Genomic DNA, 20,632 nt, shown 5'->3' with positions numbered 1-20,632 from the left:
GGGCATTTTTTATTTTGTTAAGTTTCATGTTTATGTCATTGTGTACAAGATGCACAAAAACGGCGTTTTCTTATCCAGTCTGTTTTGTTAGAGAAGTTTATGCCCTGCTCACAGACAGCATTTCCAACACAGCTGTAGAGTAGTTTAAAGCCTATTTTTTAAATAAGTGATGCTCAATTTGTCTTTGATGATCCGAATGATTCAGGTGAGATGGGAGCACGGTCGGGCCCTTATTTGCATAAAAATTAATCACATAAAAATGTAAATTGATAAAATTTTGCCTGGCTTTTCCCCCTATTTGAGAACCCGAGGATGGCTCCCAGAAGCAATCATCTCGGTATGGGGCCTCGCTGGATGCCGTACAAATGATCACATTTGTGTTGAATACTCACTCATTTAAATGTCAGCACTGATGGGGCGGTGCATCCGAAGGAAAAATGAAAAATAAATACACAGCAGCTGAATACTATCAAACCCATGGGCACTCCTTAGAGAGATATGATCTAATGTGAAAAAATTGCAGACTAATTATCCTTTTTTGCAAAATGGTAATTGTTTTAGTATCACACCAGAAAAAAATCTGCAATTTATTTGGAATCAAACATAAACCAGTAATGTGAAGTACGTCATTACATCATTGTGTTTATTAGAAGCCTGCAATTAATTCCTAAGCCTCCTTTGGTCTAAAATCTGCATAAAATGAAACAAAAGAGTGTTGCTGTTAATCTTCAAACAGATACTCATCTTTCAAATCAGTCTGATTTGTGAGAAAAAGCAGGTAATGTTGTGAAGTTCGGTGGATAATGTGTATTAACTTCATTTCATTGTGAGGCTGACACTTCTGGTAATACATTCACAGATCCCAGTGAAGCTGTAATATTCAAATTTGAAGGTTATTGTTCAGTGCCATGTAACTTTAACTTTCCATTGAAGAAGTTGTAAAGTGTCTTTTTGACAGAAGATGCTTTAAGAAAAACAACAGCAAGACTAATAATGGGGAAAAGAGAAACTATTTGTGAGACCCCTGATATGAACAATTTTGGGGTTCCTTTTACCGAGCCATTCACATGCATGAGTTTACAGACATGTAATTTACTTTATGTGAATATTTGAGGTTAAGAATTTAAGTTTACCTATTTTAAGGAAAATAACAAAATCCTAAAATTTTCTTAAGTAAAAACCGATATAAGTGATGTCATTTTCACTTTAGAAGATGGGTGAAAGGCATTATCAGGTATCGTTGTTGTTGTTATCATAGTTTATACAGTCCATACACCCTGTTTCCAGGAGCCTGGCCTCGGGTCCTGGACCCGAGCTGTGTTGCAGTGTTCCAGCGCAGATGGAGAATAGGTTCTTTCTTATTATCCTATAACTTCAGCACAGGTTTCAAATGACTGAACCTTTGAACATACATCATCTTACTAGGCAGGCAAAACAAAGTTAAAACACAGCCTTTCCACCTGCTGACTCACCAAACTCCCACTGAATGAAGGTTACATCAGCCCCAATCGGTCGTGGTAACATGCTAAACATATTTTGAGGTGGTCGAAATCTGCCGTCATTACCGGAGTTGCTTTGCAGTTAGCTTAGAGAGCAGCATTGAAGATTTAAATTGAACAACACTTAGAGACCGTGCCTGTTTTTGAGGGTAAATATAATTTGGCATATGGTAAGAATAGCTCATGCTATGTGTCACACACCATTTATGTCATTTAACAATAGCACGACATGCAGCTCTAGAAGTCAGCCTTCCAGAGTGCGGGCTGTGAGCTGGACTCTGTTCTGTTCCCTTGCAATTAACGATGGGTTTCCTCTTCATAACAACCCTCCAAAGTAGGTGTCTCATAATCCCAAGGGTAGCATGTCCAAGGTCACCCCGCCAGTCAGAGGTGAGCCAAGGTTTTGTCCCCAGGACCCGGCCTGGGACTGCCTGCTCTTGGCCACTTGCCCTGCCGGCAAATGCCTGGTGGGTGCCTCTGCTCACAGGTCGAGTCCCGATGAGAGAAAGCGCTTCACTTCGGTGAATTCAGAATTTCCAGGGGTTTTTTTGTTGTTGTTTTTGTTTGTTAGAAGGGTTTTTTTTAAATTTTTAAATAATTTTATTTAGTTATTTTTCAAGTACAGTTTTTTGTCTGTTTCTCCCATTCCAGTGCCCCCCCCCCGTGCTCCCCACCTCCCTCCCATTTCCACCCCCCTTAGTTCTCGTTCCTGTGTCCTTCATATTTGTTCCTCCAAATCCCTCCCCTTTTTCCCCCTTAAATTTCCTTCCCTCTCCCCTCTGGTCACTGTCCCCTTGTCCTCTATTTCAGTGTCTGTTTTTATTCTGCTTGCTTGTTTGTTTTGTTGTTTAGCTTCCTGTTAAAGGTGAGATCATATGGTATTTGTCTTTCAACACCTGGCCTATTTCACTCAGCATAATGCTTTCCAGTTCCATCCATGTTGTTGCAAAGGGTAGGAGCTCCTTTCTCTCTGCTGCATAGAATTCCATTGTGTATATGTACCATAATTTTTTGATCCATTCATTTACTGACGGGCACCTAGGTTGCTTCCAACTCTTGGCTATTGTAAATTGTGCTGCTATGAACATTGTGGTGCATAGGTTCTTTGAAACAGAATTTTTGTTTTGTAATTGAAGCTGCAACTTATTTTGATTTCAAGAAAGCATGTGTTGAGTGACACATTTTAAAATTTCATTTGAGAATTTAACTTTAAATTTTAAACTTTATCTCTAAAATTTACGTTTTATGTCATTTTTAGACTAAAAGTTTAAAAAACCCTACCTTTTGGCCATTTTAAGATACCTCATGAACAGTCACATTTTTTCTGGAAAACGTTTTTACTGTTGAGATGGATCATTAAAGACCCTGAAAGAGGTCCTTGTCCAACCTTACAGAATTGCCTGTTTATGATCAGATTCTTTGCAGAAGCCCATGTCCCCTTGACTGACCCCATGCACCCCCCACACACTGAGTAAAGCAGGAGGAGGGCAAAAGCAAGGGCCCCTGATCGCTCAGCTCTGCAGTTGGTGCTACATTTTACAGAGTTTAGTTAGTGCAGGCTCTGTCCCAGACACTGTCCTAGGCACTACGGATTAACCAAAGCAAAACAGGCAAACCCCTGTGAAGGTTACAGTCTAGTCAAATAGACCCATTTCCTGCAAACTGGATTTTCTGTATCCACAGGATCACACTGTGACAAACCTGGGGTTGTTCATATGTGGGATTAAGAGTTTCCTTTGTATAATGTACTGTGCTCGGAGGGAAACATTAAGGCCTACCGGTATTTCGAGAAGCTCAGAGATGAGAAGTCACTGTTGATTCTTGACTGTCAGAGAAAACTCACTTTTTCTGTGAAAGTACAGAGAGAGGACCACCTTACACCCTGACTTTAACCATTTACTCAACAAACATTGATTGGCAACCTTTTTTTCTGACAAACTAAGTTACTTTCTGGGCATTCAAGGCCCTGTATGTGTCTAAAGGGATTTTCCCCTGTGTGAGTCGTGTGATTCATGGAGCTGCAGGGATCTGAGCCTCCTGTAGACTCTTCCAGTAAGAGCTAGAACCTCGTTTTCCTCATTGGGAAATGATGGGTAAAATAAAGTAGCCCATAAATTCCTTTCAGATTTAAGAGAAGAGTCACCTGGGTCGGAAGGCTGGTAAGGGAAGTGTCCCCTAACCTCTGCTGGTCACCCCCTAACCTCCACTCCTGTGTGGAATCTAATGAACAAACTGAACTAACAAGCAAAACAGAGACAGACACATAGAGAACAGGTAGGTTAGGGGGTAGAAGAGCAAGGAAACAGGACTGATGGACATGGACAACAGTGTGGTGATTACGGGGGGAGAAGGGATTTAAGTGGTAATGGAAAAATACAATAAAATGTGTATTCCCCAAAATAAAACAGTAGGTGAGAGGCAGTGGACCTTCCCTTGGCATGTGCTAGCTCAGGGTTTTACCAACTGAAACAGCAGCGCAAAGGCCCAAGATTTATGCAACTTTTCATCAACTATCTGAGTACATCTGGGTGGGCCAGCTAACTCTGCTAAGGAATATCTACCAGATTTGCCTACTTCCACTGTGGCCTAATTGGACATGAAAGCACTTGGAAGTCAGGGGCCTCTCCATGGTGACTTGCAGGTGCTGTGAGCCAGAGCCCCGAACACGGAGGCCACATGACGGTCTTACAGCCCCCCACCCCCGCCCAGGGATGGGGTCGGAAAGCAGGAGGGGGATTGAAAGGCAGCAGGAGGAAAAGGAAGTGGTCTGTTGAGCTTACATCTAGCATTGCCCCACAGGGATCCTTTAACACAATTTTATTTGGGGATTTAACATTTAAACTTTTGCACTTAGCATAGCAAAGTGTGAATATGAAGAGTCTTGTGCAAAGGCATTTTATGGGTGATTAATATTTTAGCCATAAGGGAGTAAAAGACAGACCCATTTAGTCAATTGAGGACATTTATATGGCAGACATGTTCCTAACCCACTGGTTTCTCAAATTGTTTTTTAAATTCCCAACAAGATGCTTTTGCTTTTCTTCCACTCATGAAGTCCTCTCTCCTGTGGAGTCAATTCAGATTGTTCTCCTTCATTGGTTCCTGCCCCTGCTCTCAGCTTCTGACCACCTGTCTGTCTCTTGGATCTTCTCAATTTCTCTTATACTGTCTTGCAGTGCTGAGGTGTTGAGCACTTCAACTGTGGATAGCGTGACTGAGGAATACGTTTTTTGCTTTAATTTTAGTTTATTGAAATGTACATTTAATAAGCCCATGTGGCTAACGACTACCCTAATGGATAGTACAGCTGTGTTGTATTATATTTTACTGTGTATATCCTGTCTTTCCATCGAAATAGCAACTGCAGGCATTATATTTTTATACTTCTTTTTACGTCCCCACAAAACTTAGCACATGGTTATATGGACACATAGTATACGTAGGTGCTTGACAACTATACTTGTATTTTAAAAGATCATAAGGAATGAATTACTTGCAAATGTAGAGTTGGAAATTCTAATTTGGGGGTTGAACTCTGAACTAGATGACTGTCCCCACTAAGCTTTACTCTTCTATTTATGTAGGAAATATTATTCAGGATCTCCTACATCTCCTACATTTCACATACTATGCGAGACTATGGGATACGATCCCGTGCAAGGTGGTCAAGGTCCCTGTCTTCACACACCTCACAGGGGAATAGAAAATTAAGTGATGCTTGTTAGAAAAAGTCCACTATACAGAAGCACTGAATCCAGACATCTGGATTGGTCTCACTAAGCCTCCCGATTCACATCAGAATAGACAGACAATATACCATTGACGTGTCTGCCCAGACAACTATTCGAGAATTTATTTTTATGTAGGTCACCTCCCAGATCAGAGTTAAGTAATTTTAAACACTATTGCCCAAACCATAGATATGGGCGAAACAACTTTTTATAGAAAAGAATTCCAATCAACACCCCCCCTTTAGAAAACAATATGGCAGTATGCATCAAGAATTTTAAGTGTTAATATTCTTCAACTTAGAATTACATTTCTAAATTTCTAGCCCAAAGAAGTACAGTTGACCCTTGAACAGCATGGGTTTGACTTGTGCAGGCCTCCCAATAAATCCAGGTTTTTCTCCCAGTAAATACAGTGGGCTTTTTTTTATGTCTGTGCATTTCTCATCCTTGGATTCACCCTCCTGCTGATCACATACTGGTTGTATTTTCATATTCCCAACCTTGGCTCCCTGGCATGGAGCAACATAGCATGAAAATGTGTGGGATGCGGCTTCCCAAGACTGACTGTAGGTGAAAGAGCCCTGTTGTAATTGATTCCTTTGTATACTTCCTATTGCTATTTATTCTTTTTCTAGTGCTCTCAAACCTCATCATTCCTTTTCTCTAGATAACCATTCTTGTCCTTTTTATTTGGAGCCTCTACTGTGTTCTGTTCCTCTCTGTTGCTTGTTCTTTTTTCTCAGCTGTCTCCAGGATCTTTTTCTGATGCAGAACTAAAATACGACTCACGATAGACAATCTATAGACCTTAACAGCTGTTTGGAGAAATGTTTCTGAGGAGGGAATACTTACAAAAAGTTATCACTTACTTCCTCATGGCTGGCAGTCTCCATGGACCCATCCTGAGTCGGGATGGAGTGATGACTAAAGTGCACCCCACAATTCCCTGGGAACCCACATAGTACCTTCCAGACCAGGCAGGTGGAGTCCATCTTTTTAACGCCAATACTTCTGAAGAGTGACCACTCACTTCTCTAAGAGCATTTATTGAAGAAGTCAGAGGAGGTCGTCATTGGGTACATCAGTGGGTGAACCTCAAAGGAAGGAAAGGACTGGACAGGAATTAATGAAAACAGCAGTGAGAATTAGGGAGGAGATAAATTATCAATGGTGACAGCAACTTGTGAAAGTTCCTCACAGAGGAAAGGTAAAAACAGAGAAAGTGGTAAAAAGTTTAGAGGAAGCACAGGAAAACGTAGAAGACTGGAGCAATGGAAATGACCACGGTTATACTTGGTCATGCAGGTTAAGCTGCACGAACACTGCAAAACTTTTGGGCTGCTATAGAAGCTCATTCCTCTTGGTGTGACTGCTTATAGGTAAGGTGGGGCTCTGACGCTGGTAGGCAGCTCTGCCATTATTATCATATGGTTTCCACCTATGGGTTGAAAGGGGCTATTCCAGCTGTTGACATATTCCAGCCAGTGGGGTGGAGAAAAAGGACATGTTTAATAGCTTTAAGGATAAGGTCTTTGAGTTATATGTACTCACAGCTCATTTGGCTAGAACTTTGTTTGATACATGGCTACACCCAAATGCAAGGAAATCTTATCTTTATCTGGATAGCGTTATGCCCGTCTAAAAATCTATTGCTACTAAGGGAAGGGAGAACTGATTTGGAAGTTAACTATTTCTTCCTGCTATGGAAAAATAGAGGCAGTTGAGAACTTGAAATGGTGACCGACTCTGTTGGAGCAAAAGTGTGGGCTAGACCTAACTGAGACTGGGAAATGAAGGCTGCAGATATGAATCACTTCCTCTTCTGGCTGTAACTATATGTCTTTAAGAAACATATATTTTGGAGTTATTACATAATACCAAAGAGTACATTCTTCTTTAGCTCTTGAAATGGCATCTCTCTCCTCTTCCCTTTCATTGTTCCAAACTCTTTATTCTCTATAACTACAAATATTCATGCATCCTTCAAGGGCTGTCCACTCCCCAACAGTTTCTTTTCTTTTTCTTAAATTTCTTATTTTTATTTTTTAGGTGGAGGGGAAAGAGAGGGAGAGAAACATTGATCAATTGCCTCTTGTACCCACAACCCAGGCATGTGCCCTGACCACGAGTCAGACCTGAGACCTTTCGGTCTGTAGGCTGGTGCTCTGTCCCCTGAGCAATACCAGCCAGGGCCCAGCAATTTCACTCCATAATAAAGAGCTTATATTAGTTTAGTTCTACCTGTTATAACTCTTATTGATAATGCCATCTTTTCATTTACATACTGTCTTGTCTTTTTTTCAAAAAACTTTCCCAGGTGTGTGTGTATATACATATATTTTTTCTTCTCCCTAAAGTGCTATAATTTTCCTGAAGAGAAAAGCCCTCTCTAACTTCTTTTGGATTCCCCATAGTGCGTGACATAATGCCAGGGACAAAAAGCAGGTGCTCAATAGACTGTTATTCATTTGCTTTGTTTGTAAAAACAAATGACACTAGAACTTCAGAGAGTGGGTCCCCCAAAGATACCAAACCTGTCAGGTTCAGGTAGCTGATAAGCAGATTCAAGAACTTAAAGATTACAGGGGTTGCACCATAACCAAGTGCTATTAAAGGAAGTTTGTTTTTATTTACAAAGCTTGCACTTGATGGAGATTTTACTGTAGTTGCAAAGACAGCCTTGCTTTTACACAAATATGAGACTCTCTATGAGAGATAATGATAGGCTTTTAATGCTGAATATAGATTACTTCTCTGTTTCCAGAATCTAAATAACCAAGAAGCTCAACCAACTAGAAAAACACAACAAATAGAGCAGACTTATTTTAAAAAGCAAACTTGCAAGAGAGGTCAGGTTCGACTTTATGAATACCTGTATAGCCATATATAGCAATGCATATTGCTGGCAATGACTGTTAATGCACTATAGGTTCCCACCATGTTTTACAGCTCATCTCCTGAAGTAACTCTGGATCGTGTTCAAAGGTTTAATTAATGGTCTTCAACTTAGAAGAAAATAATATAAAATTTTGGAAATGATTATGAAATAAGAATTGTTTTCAGCACAGTTGGTGGAACCATTCTCATTTTCAGAAATCTCCAGTTCCATACAATGGGAACGTTATCATAGAGTTCTCTCTTTTTTAGCTTTTAGGTGCCATTAAAATCCAGGCTTGACCGTGGTGAGTAGCTCAGTTGGTTAGAGCATTGTCCCTTTATGCTGAGGTTGTATGTTCATTCCCCAGTCAGGACACATACAAGAAGCAACCAATGAAGGCATAAATAAGTGGAACTACAAATTGATGTGTAAATAAATAAACAAACAAACAAACAAACCCTGGCTTTGTCTTAAATAGTTTGCTAGTTATCAAAGTAAAGTAAAGACACAAGCAGATGGGGATATATCAGACAGAAGAACAAACTGCAAGTGCATTCATTAGTTTGTACAAGATATTCCAGAAATAAAGTAGAATAGTATTTGATATGCAAAACTTACTTGATCTTTGTGAATTTAGGCTGGTAAATTAATAACACTGAAGTCTTCAGTGCCTTGTTTCTGTTAGGGTAAAGTTATTTAAAGTTTAAATCTTGAAAGTAATTATTTACATAAACTATCCCATTTATGTTTAATATTCAGTATAAGTTACAAAATAAGTGTATCCTGAAATATTTCATACAGTGGTGCTACTGGTGAAAGACTGGAAACTGTCCTTGACGGACCGGGTTTCTTACCATGTAGCTAATCTTTAACCTTTACACAGTGTTTCGGATTCATCTGTGTGTGTAGTTCCTGACTGGGAATGACTTCTTCCCTTGTCTAGGAATCAACCTTTAGAAAACTCCAAAATTGTTCAAATCCATCAGAAATTGTTGGGCTGTTATTAAATTTCATTGAAATGGATAGTTTTTATATCATTATTTTTGCAAGAGGCCCATTTCTTTCTCCTATCCTTTTCTTTTTTTCAGAGACTGAGTACTTAAAATTACTCTTATAAACTGATTTCTATCAAAATAAATGTATGGAATATATTATTGTTCTGTATGAATAATGTGCTTAAACAGTTTCTGAGGAACCATCCAATTTTAAATTCATTATAGATGAATTCTAAGTGTTCTAATCTTATGGCTTAGATAACTTTAAAAAAACAACACAAAAAAATGAAAAGTGACCAATTAAATAAAGAGGTCATAGTGTAAAGCAAAAAGAGTTTCTTTGGCAGCTGTAGAATGGGAATTTAATATTTACATGCGTGTCTATTAAATACTGCTGAATTAGGTTCTAATTTGCCAGAATATTTATAATTTACTGAATCAGATCCAAATCATTATATATTATATATTTTATCAATATGATCACTACATTATTGAAGACAATATAATTTTGACCTCCTGATATAACATTAAAAAACACTGTACTTCTTCCATTGGGACACATTTAGATTTATTTTTATTTTACTTGATTTCCAAGACTGCAAAATAATACCTTTCTATCAAAGGCACCGGACTCCGAAGAACATTATCTAAAGTGCTTTGTCTTCCATTTTTTAATAAAACTAATTGAACAGAGAGCACTCTGGTGGATCCATGATTTCATTAATTAGACTGGAATTTATATGATCAGTCCTGGACTCAGTTTTTGAGGAAGGAGATAGTTATCTGTCAACCAAAATATCGAAGAATTTTAAGTTTTGCTCTTTTTCCCTCTGTGCCTTTGACTGGCAGCTGCCCCTGGCACAGTCCCAGGGCAGAGATGCACCCAAGGGTTTTCTTTCAGCACCAGCTTCCAAATAAGTTTTGATCTTTTAAGATATGCCTAGGAGGATATTTTTAACTTTGGTCATAATCTGGGGTAAATACTCATGAAGTATTACAAATAGAATTTTACCTTCCTAAAGACATTAATTTAAACAGATAAACTTGGCTTTTGACCCTCATTTGGCCACTGTGTAGGGTGTGTGCATATGTGTTTTCATGTAGGCTTTTCTAAAGCATGAGATATTTTGTCTTATAAAATGTTTCTATTGAAATACCAATTGTTTAGCAACACCCTTTCCACACTGAAGAGAAGAATGGAAAACATTAAATAGAAATAAGTTCTTAAGGGACAAGAGAAAGGCTGCCTACAAGCGTTGCATGAGTCACTGTCCCCACCTAGTGCTGGCTTTCGGGAACTAAGATTCCCAGAGTCCTTACGGATGCTGTAAAAAGTCCTGCTTTATGTTATGCGCATGTACAGTCACTATAGCTGGGCTTGCTAGTGCCATCACAGTTCCAGGTCTGTCAGCTCTTCATTTAAAAACAGAATATGAAGAGGCCTATTGCTTTTACATAAAAGCTCATGCTGTGCTGGAACTCTGCAGTCTAATGGCCTTTGCTTTATGTGAATGTTTATTGGCCCTGGAAGTTGAACTTGACCAGTTCCTTTTAAAGATACCCTGATGGATGGAGGTTATATAGGCACTGCAGCCAGGAAGATGAACCTTTTCATCAACAACCTGTCCTTTACAGCAACGCATCAGACCGATGGACATCTAAAAACTTGACTGAAGTGGCAGGCCCTGGATTTTCCGAGCGTTTATTTCAAACCTCGGGCACACAGGAAGAGCCTAACAATTTTGGCTGCCCACCTGGGAGAAAAACCAGGAGACTGTGGTTTCATGGGGGTGAAGTCAAGAAAGTGATCATTTGTTAGACACTGCTGTTAGTTTAGGCTGGAGAAAAGACCTTTGATTTTGGTCATGTTAAAACTGATGGCTCAGTTTCATTGGAGTTTCAGAGATGAAAATCTAATTTGAACTGATTTATGAGGACAAGGGAGAACAGGAGATGAGTCTCTTAAGGAATCTGTTACAAAGGGACACGAGAAATAAGGCAATAACTGGAGGAAGATGTGGGGTATAAAGTTTTTTTTTTTAAGATATTAAGCTGTCAGGCATAATGCAGATGAAATGACTCAGAAGGGCCAGAAAATGAATACTTCTAGATGAGAGAGGATAAGAATCTAGGTACAAGCAGAAACGTTGGCCTCAGAGCACAGGTAGCTCTGCAGTAGCAGAGAGGCAGGTTCTGCGCTGTTAAAGAACAGGTCTCTCCTGCCACCACCACCTCTTGGTGTGTAGCCTCCAAGAATTTCCAGCAAGTATGTGGGAAACCTGGGCCCTCGAACATGAGTTTGAATACTGCAGGTGGTTCTGATGAGGCTGAGCAGTCTCAGAAAATTTTCAGGCTCAGATGACCATCATGTGTGCTAGCAGATTATGGGACTGCTTTTGTGTTCTCATTCATTAATCAGTGGCTTATTGTATTAATACATGTCTATCACTTTATTTCTAGACTCAGTATTACTTAACTGTAGTGATTATTCCCTTGCCATCACGTTAAATTTTATTGGCTAATAATGATTTAATTTTTTTATGTATTTAATTTTAAGTGAGAGTGCTGTATTACTTTTTAAATTACCAGTAACTGACTTTATTATAAAGCTTATCTCACCTTTGTGAAATGAATTAGCTAGTTTTTTGTATCTTTATGGTTTAGAATATTTTATATTGCATGAAAATGATCTGTTCCATGACCTGCGAAGTCATATGAGCGAGGCCACGTTTTCTGTGTTATATTTCATATCTATCAGGTACTTTTTTAAATTCATTTATTTTATCAGAAATTTAGTATTGAGCCCTGAGCAGCTTGGCTCAGTAGTAGGTTGGAACATTGTGCCATAACCAAAAGGTTGCAGGTTCAATTCCTGGTCAGGACACATACCTAGGCTGTGGGTTCAAATCCCCTTCGGGGTGAGTCCCACCCGTGGTCTGTGTGCAGAGGGGAGGCAACCAGCTGATGCTTCTCTCTCACATCAGTGTTTCTCTCTCTCCCTTTCTTTCTCCCAAAAACAGTGAAAAATGTCCTCAGTGAGGATAAAAAATAATAATAATAAAGAAAATTTTCATTGATTAACATACACATGCAGAACTTAATCTTAAATTCTCTTAATCTCTATTGTAGATATTTAGCTCAATTTTTCTACTTAGTTTGTATTATATTTTTATTAACCTAGACTTATATTCAAAAGTTGGTATTTTATTCATTTCAAAAACATTTCTTTAAACTATTCTACTGATGTTCTAGTTTTTAAATTATTTATTTCTATTTGAATATTATTTCCTTTTATCTGTTTTCCATAATATAATTTAAATAAATTAAAATAAATTGAGTTTAATACTTTATTAATTTTCCTCCTTGAGTTCTTAATAGATAAGCATTTACCATTATGAATTTACCTTTGACTATAATTCTAGATGTTACCCTTTAAGTTTTTATTATTGTTCTTTTTGTGACTTTCTAAATAGTATTGGTCATGTTATTTTTTTCTATCTGGTATAATAGTATTTTGGGAGGGAGAATGTGTTTTTAATATTATCTTGTGATTGAAATTGTAAATTTTAAACTTTTATGTATTTCTAATTTTATTCTATCATTTGTCACAAAGATTGATTTGTTCAATTTTCACTTTAAAACTGTAATTGAAGTTTATTTGGTTAGTGGCAAATATAAATGTTCTAAAATTGAGAAAGATGTATTTTCTTTTAACAGACTACAATGTATCTTAAAAAGTCATATTTACATTTATTACTTGTAACAGATATTTTATTTTTATTTTAGTCATATTTATTTCTTTGCTTTTATGACAATTATTTTGATTTTTATTAAGTTTATTGGGATTTCATTGGTCAATAAAGTCATATGGGGTTCAAGTACACATTTCTGTGATACATGATCTGTACATATATTGTGTGCCCACCACGCAAAGTCAGACACTTTGGATCTTGATTTGTTACTTAAAGAAAAAAATTGATCTAGTAGATTGTAATCTAGTAGGTCATCTATGTTGGTTTCTCTTTGAATGTCTAAAAAGTTCTGCTTGAATTTTTTTGTTAGTATTGTTATTTATATCACAGTTGTTATAAAATGACTCTTACTCTAATTTGCCTGCCTCAGAGTCCACCATCAATTATAATATTGCCAATTTTTCTTGATTTTTAAATTTTTATTCTTTTATTTTAATATGGCTTCTATTTGTGTCTCTTGTACACAGTAAACTGTCAGATTTGGATTTTTAATTCTTTGCCTAGTTCATAATGAGTACTCAATAAATATTTCGAGAAGTGATATTTTACCTTGTTAAATTTCTTTTGTCTTTTATTTTTCTTAGGTGGGCCATCAAACACACAGGGACCAGTAAGCCGGGCCAGTGGAAGAATTCCAGGGTTGAAAATCCTCTCTGGAATAAGCTCACCTACATGTGGCCGGTCCTCCCCAGCGGCCAACTGAATGAGGTTGTATTGCTTAGTATAAGACATGGTTGTTGATACTTAAGATTTAAGGCCCAGTGTTTATAACATTTTCCCTGCAGCTTTAGATTTGCAGCTGTTAGGTGCAAGAGATTAATTAATTCTGTTGTTGTATCAATTAATTGGAAACATGCATTTAAGTCTTCCATGTCTCATCTACTAGTTTGGAAATGATATTCTCTATTTCTACCCTTTATTTTTGTTATTAATCTAAACATTTTAACTTGCATATGTAAATGATCAAAATCTAAAATTAACAAATATATTTACTCTTCTCTCAAATAACTGAGAACATTAGAATACTTTAACTTCAATCATTTCAATTGTAACTTATACTCTATTATTGTCATGTATTCTAATGTTATCTTTTTAAAAATTTCCACAAGATAGTGACATTGTTGTGTGTAGCTAATATTTACTTAGATTCACCCTAAAGTTCTCTTCTTTTTTCTTATAAGTTCCTCTTACATCTCAGCCTTTCCGGCTGGCATTACTTTCCTTTTGCCTAGTATGTCCTTCTTTTAGTTGTTGGTAGCAGACTTCATTTCCATTTAGCTGAGATGTGTTCATTTTGCCCTCATTCTGACGATATCCCCACTAACTTCTACCTCTCTTGTGGTCATGGAGGAGTCAGCTATCACTCTAAACGTTATTCCTTTGAGGGTGGCCTGTCTTTTCTCCCTGGCAGCTTTTAAAATCCTCCCTTTTCTGTGGTATTCTTAAGTTACACCTTAATATGTCTAAAAGCAGATTTCTTTTTCTTTATCCTGCTTGGGGTTCTTGAATTTATGAATTGGTATCTTGCATCATTTCTGAAAACTATCACCCATTATGTCTTCAAATATTTTTTCTCCTAGTTCCCCTCGCTCCATTTTTCTAATGGAAAGCTCTGATTGTCTGCATGCTACTCACTTGGACCTCCATGTCTCTAAACCTCTCTTTCATACTTTCCTCTTTCCGATGCATTTTTGCATCATATTTTCAAACATTTTTCTTTCAGATTGTTAATTTTCTATTTATTTCTATCTAATGTGTTTTATACTCCGAGTGAGGGTAATCCTCTAGTGTGAAGATTATTTTTCTCTTTCACACAGAGAAAGTGTTTGAGGTGGTCTATTTTACTTAAACCACCTGGAGAGATAGTCACTTTCATCTGCGATTTTGTTTTATGAGCAAAGAGGTTCTCCTGTTAGGCTTCCCAACTTTGCGGGGTCCTGAAAATTCCCTCCTGTGCCCTTCCCCTGTGAGAGCATGGAAGCTGAGATTCAATGGAGTTCGGAAAATTCCCTGAAGATAAAGTCCAGTTTCAGCACCCTGTTTACTTCTCTGGGTCTCTAGGATGTCTTGCTTTATTACTAGGTTAATGATATGTTCTAAATATTTTTTAAATATTTTATCCTGATTTTTTAGTTGTTTGGTCATATTTTATGGCTTCAATCAAGTATTGTTTTTCTTTACTCTGAAATTACAATACCCTGTGCCTGTCCACTGACTGAATCAGAGTCTTAACCCTTTAGGGGAAGCCTGATGGGGTCTGAAACCAGGAATTCATTGCGTTGGGCCCCAAATGCCCATCTGTGTAAGACTGCAGTGAAGCAACAGTCTAGAACACTGAGTTTTGTTGGAAGAGAAAGGAATTCTTCAAAATACCAGAGCCTGCATGTTGTGTAACTTGAGCCAGCGGCCAGGTGAATTGTGTCTAAGGTTCAGGGTTTGTAGCCATATGAGAGCCAACATGGAGGCCATGGTGGAGGGGGGCACAGAACAACCAATAGACCCAGCATTAGACAAAGAAAAAAAACAAGAATTGTTCTAACTATAAGACTTACTTGAGAGGTTCGGGAAGGGCAGAGGCCAAAACCCAGGGTGTGGGAAGAATAACTTATCTCCTCAACTGGTGGTGAGCAGGTGCCAGCACGTTGTCCAGTGGCCAAAGAGGTCCAGGAGCACACCCTCAGAGTCCAGGCCTATAAAGGTCAAAAACAAGTGGCCAGATAGAGGCCATGGTCCACTTTTCCCAATGGTATTGAACTTTCATCTATACCCAGAAACCACAGTGAGAAAGGGGAAAGGAGAGGTGTATTGTTGAGGGCAAACAACAGTTCTGGAATGAAGTTTGAACCTTCAATTTGATTGAATATGTATAAAAAATACAGAGCTAAAAAAAACCACAAACAAACGAAAAAGACTTTTCCAAATTTGCAGAAACGGGGGCACCCATCATTACACTATCAAGTTTGCCATGTAACAGGATGGGGGAAGAGAGGGCTGCCTCAGAAGTAGTGTGCTTTCATATAGGGAAGGACGGGAAATTATAAGACTGCAAATTTAACAGATACAGTGCTTACCTGTCTTAACCTTGGTATACAAGTAAAGTAACTCAGTTAATTCATTAATTTAAATAATGAATGGTAATTATATTAGGAAACTTAAGTTAACCGGGTTCCTTTTAACCTTTAAAAAATTAAAATTTTGCCAGTAGTCTGGGATTTGACGACTAAATAATCTTAGAGATGAAAATGGACTGCTCCAAAATTCTCTAGCCATCCAAGTAGAACAGCAGTTTTTGGATGGAGTGAATGAGAAGTAGGCCCTCACCGGTAAACCTAAGGGAAAGGACTAAGGGATTAAATTAGCTGAGGTGAGACAAACAGATCGTATGTGGCAAGAAGACTCAGCCCAAGAGTTCTGTTACTCCTTGAACTATTTGAAGAAGACAAGGAAATACTTGCCAGGCAGGGAACTCGGTTCTCACTCAAATTAAATGTGATCTATTTCATTTAAAATCTGAATCTATCTGATCTGAAGAAACCATATTTTCTTGCAATTCCATTTCCATATCATTTATTTCTTAAGTAAAGATATAATTTTATTTGTGTATAGTTAAGTGCAATTACTTTTTCTTAAGAAGACTTCCCATTTAAATAAATTGTAATGAAAATGTAATATATTATAGGATTCAGAACACTGTGGTCACTGTAAGCATATGTATTAATTTTATTCTAGCTTTAATCTTCCAACTTTACTATAATACTTATATAATCATTAATTATTATATATTTATGCAATGCAGATAGAGCAAGGAAGGAGAGAGATATGGTCTCTACCTTCATGGAGTTTACAGTTTAAGAAATATAGGCTGTGAGTCGAAAGGAAGGGACTGAAAAAGGAAGAAGGCAGACTTGGTGAATAGAGAACAAAGCAGGGAGAAAGAAGACACTCACGTGAAAAGTTTGGTGTCCCAGGAATCAAGGCTATTTGTTGAGCCAGTCCACTCACTGTAAGGTCAGTATGAGAGGAGAGGTAGACAGACTGATTGAATGAGCCTGAAAATTAAGTCAAAATATTGAATCTAAGAAAACCACCTAAGAAACACTATCTGAAGTGAGACTCACATTCTTCTGTTAACTCCCTGATAAGAACTTTTCAAAGCAGATTGAAAACCAAGGGAAGAAATCGGGAAATAGGGACAATAGGAGTTTTTTGTGGTGACTGAGATGACATTAATATCAAAATCTTTGCCTCTCAGTGGTGGCAGTGGGTCTGAGCTGACTTCATGCTGTTCTGGCTGTTACATGTTATTCATCCAGCAGAGCAATCAACACCATGTTTTGTAAGCAAGGAACATTTTATGTCTTAGGATATCTGTATTTTAAAAATATGGCAAGACCTACTAAAAACAAGAATGAATTATTTTATTTCTGTGATGAAGTTCACTGGAACAATTTCCAGGAACTCACATTATTTTCTCACCTCTTGGAGAAATGTTATAAATCGAGAAGTTGTATTTTTAACCATGTAGAGATAAGGAGCAAAGGATTTTCAGATTCCAGAATGAAATCATTCCAAAAAGTGAGCCTGGAGAAGCCTAACATTTTGGAATGAGCAACTGAATAGTGATTCTTAAATTTCTAACTTACTGAATTAAAATATATCTATCTGAAGGGGTACATGTTAACAAAAAAAGGTTAAAAGTGCACATTTTATTAATCTGTTAAGATATGATGATAACTAACTGTAACTATAAAGGGGAATAATGGATATGTAAGAAGGCCCAAGATACAAAATTAAAGAATCATTAATTAATAATAAATACATGAAGGAAAGCCAATTTGATTGAGAATTTAGATCATTGGTTAAGAGCTGGACTCCCAAAGAAGCATAGGGGGCCTTAGGTAATGAGAGAGGGATGAGAAAGGTAAAGCAGAATTATCAATGGAAACAAGCACCGTGGTCCAGCAAGGTCTCCTGACAATGCATCTGTGCCATGGAGTGGTGTGAACACAGAGAAAATGGCTAAAAAATGAATGGGAACATAAGAATTCCCATGGAGAAAACAGAGGGGCAGGAAATAGCACTCCAGTAGGCTTAATCCATGGTTTGTTTTTTGTCCTTCATTTTCCTGACACCATATTGCTCTATCTCTATGAAGAACCTTCCATAAACCAAAGACCACATGCCTTGGTCTGTGTTGGTCTAACATGCCAGCACATCTCTCACACCCACATGTCCCTTTATCTTTGTCACGTTCATTGGACACTGCCCAGGCACCAGGACCAGCTCTGTAGTGATGGAGCTTTTTGCCTGCTCAACACAAATTGCCCTTCTTTGGGTATTTGTACCCATATCCCCTAGGAAACTTCTTCCACTTTTAAATTCATGAGATTATGGTGCTTTTGCTTGGGCTTCTCAGAAAGCAGAGCCTGCAGCAAGAGGCTTGTGTGCTACTACTTTCTTAGGAAATGGGTCCCAGGGAACAACAGTAAGGGCCACACAGGGAAGGAAGGAGAGCCAAAGTGAGAATGTGTTATCAAACTGTCCCCCAGGGAGCCACTTAAACAGTGTTCTTAGGAGAGTCTGTCCTGGAGGGGAAAGAAGGAAGAATTTCTCCATCAGCTTCCATCCCTCTTTGGTCGAAGGTTTGCCCAAGGGCACACACTAGGGATAGGTCAGAGATTCAAATGCAGGAATTCTGGGTCTCAGAGCCCAAGCTCTTGGCCATTCATCGGATGTTCTCATGGGTCTTGATCAGTGATAAGGAGAAAGTAGAAGCAAACGTAGGAGTAGGGAGTGTTGGGGGTGGGGCAGGGCAAGGCAGGGTTTGGAAATTTTTGATTGGCCTGCAAAGGCTTTTTGGAGGTAATATTTGAGTAAAGTCCTGAAGAACAAGCAAATCCAGGGAACGTGCATGTCAGGAAACACAGAGATGCTGAGATGGTGTTTTTGAGGAACAATGAAGTGAGTGTAGCGGCCGCAGTGTGCATCAGGGGAGAGCAGCAGGGAAGAGGCCACACAAAGTAGCTGGGTGCAGGTCACACAGAGCCTCGGGCCATTGTAAGACCTTTGGCTCCTAGTCTTAGATGGGAAGCCATTGAAGGGCTTGGAACAGAAAAGTGATCTGATCACTAGACTAACAGGACAAAAGGGAGCTAAGGTAGAAGCAGGAATAAGCAGTTAGAAGGCTTTTGCAAACCCTAGGTGAGGGGAAGTAATGTCTTGGACCAAGGTGTTGGGACTGGAGGTGATGAAATGTAGCTGGGTCCTTGGTATGTTTTGAAGGTGAAAGTGAGTTTTGCTTCTTATTAATTTAGAAATAAATAGCTAAATAAATAGTTAGAAAACATCTTATATTGGCAAATTTATAAAGATATTTTAACTAATCAGACAATTAAGAAATCATAATGAAAATTTCAAAAGCAAATATTTAAAACCAAAGAAAATGTGCCTACAGCATACTTGAAGGAAATTTATAACATTAAATACTTACATTGAAGAAAAAGAGAGGTTAAAAATCAATGAGATTGTATTCAACTTGAGAAGTAAGGAAAATAATAGTGGGATGAGCTCAAAGAATTAGGAGAAAGGAAATAATAAGTTAGGGAAGAAATCAATATATGATACAGATGAAACAGCATCCACAAAGTCAAAAATAGTTTCTTAAAAATATTAATAAAATGGATATACTTTGCTAAACTGGTTAACAAAAAAAGAGTAAAGGTAAATAATATTAGGAATTAAATATATAAATATAGATGCTGAGAGATTTAAAAATAATACAAATATGTTATAAGTAGTTTCATGATAAATAATATAATAAACCAGTCAATTTCCTGGGTAAAAGTAATTTCACCAAATGGAATCAAGAAGGAATTGAAAGCCTGAACAGCCAAGTAATCACAGAAGAAAGAGAATCAGTAGTTAAAATGTCCTCAAAAAGAGAGCCCCATATCCAAATAGTCTGATTGGCAAATTCTAAACATGTAAGAAACAAATATTCAGAAATATTATAAAAGAAACAAGACTTCCCAAATTATTTTATGAGGCTCAGATAAATTTGTTACTAAACCTTGATGAACATAGTATAAGAAAATTACGTTCTTTTATTTATGAACCTACATGCAAAAATCCTAAGGAAAATATCAGCAAATTGAATTCAGCAATCTCTTAAAAAGATAATGCGCTGTGGCTAATTTTGATTGATTTAGAAATGCAAGATTAGTTTAGAATTTAAAAAATCAATTAATGTGATTCACACATAGCCAATGACAAGATAGATAATCATAGCAGCACATTTCAATAAATGCAGGGAAGAGAGCCAGCTTCCAAAGACAGCATGGTACTCAACTGGGATAGAGAAAGTGACAATGAGAGAAAATAAAACACACAGAAACAGACCCACACTTACATGGAACTGTGATGTTTACCAGACGATTACTGCAGACTAATGGAGACTTAATTGCTGCCAGGACAATTGTTTATAGAGATAGAAAGAGAAAGAAAGAACTTGGACCTTGCCTAATATCACCTCTGATCATCCCTTTCCTCATTGACTCTGCTTCCACAAACATCTGGTTTTGAGAATGGCAATACCAGTCACCCAAGCTACACGCCTGGGAGCCACCCTTATGTCCTTTGATTCTTCCCAACATCATGTTCTGCTAATCCTCACATCTGATACATACACCACCCCATCATCTTACCCCCCTTTACTGTGCTAACTCCTACTAAGGCTTCAGGTTGATTATGCGGCGTTTCTGGGTTTGGTTCTCCTCCT

General features: G+C 37.9%; 1 protein-coding gene across 1 annotated transcript in view; it reads left to right on the top strand.

Moving 5' to 3' along the window:
* The window catches only part of DCDC1 (doublecortin domain containing 1), a 383,276-nt gene that overhangs the window by 304,585 nt on the left and 58,059 nt on the right, over positions 1–20,632 (top strand). Inside the window, exon 19 of the mRNA XM_053673152.1 lies at positions 13,440–13,563. Coding sequence (XP_053529127.1) covers positions 13,440–13,563 — 124 coding nt within the window. The remainder of the gene's footprint in view (positions 1–13,439; positions 13,564–20,632) is intronic.

Source organism: Artibeus jamaicensis, unplaced genomic scaffold (genome assembly GCF_021234435.1).
Source record: "Artibeus jamaicensis isolate MK-2021 breed Jamaican fruit bat unplaced genomic scaffold, CSHL_Jam_final contig_797, whole genome shotgun sequence".
In the NCBI taxonomy this organism is placed as follows: domain Eukaryota; kingdom Metazoa; phylum Chordata; class Mammalia; order Chiroptera; family Phyllostomidae; genus Artibeus; species Artibeus jamaicensis.
This window is presented reverse-complemented; position numbering and strand designations above follow the sequence as displayed.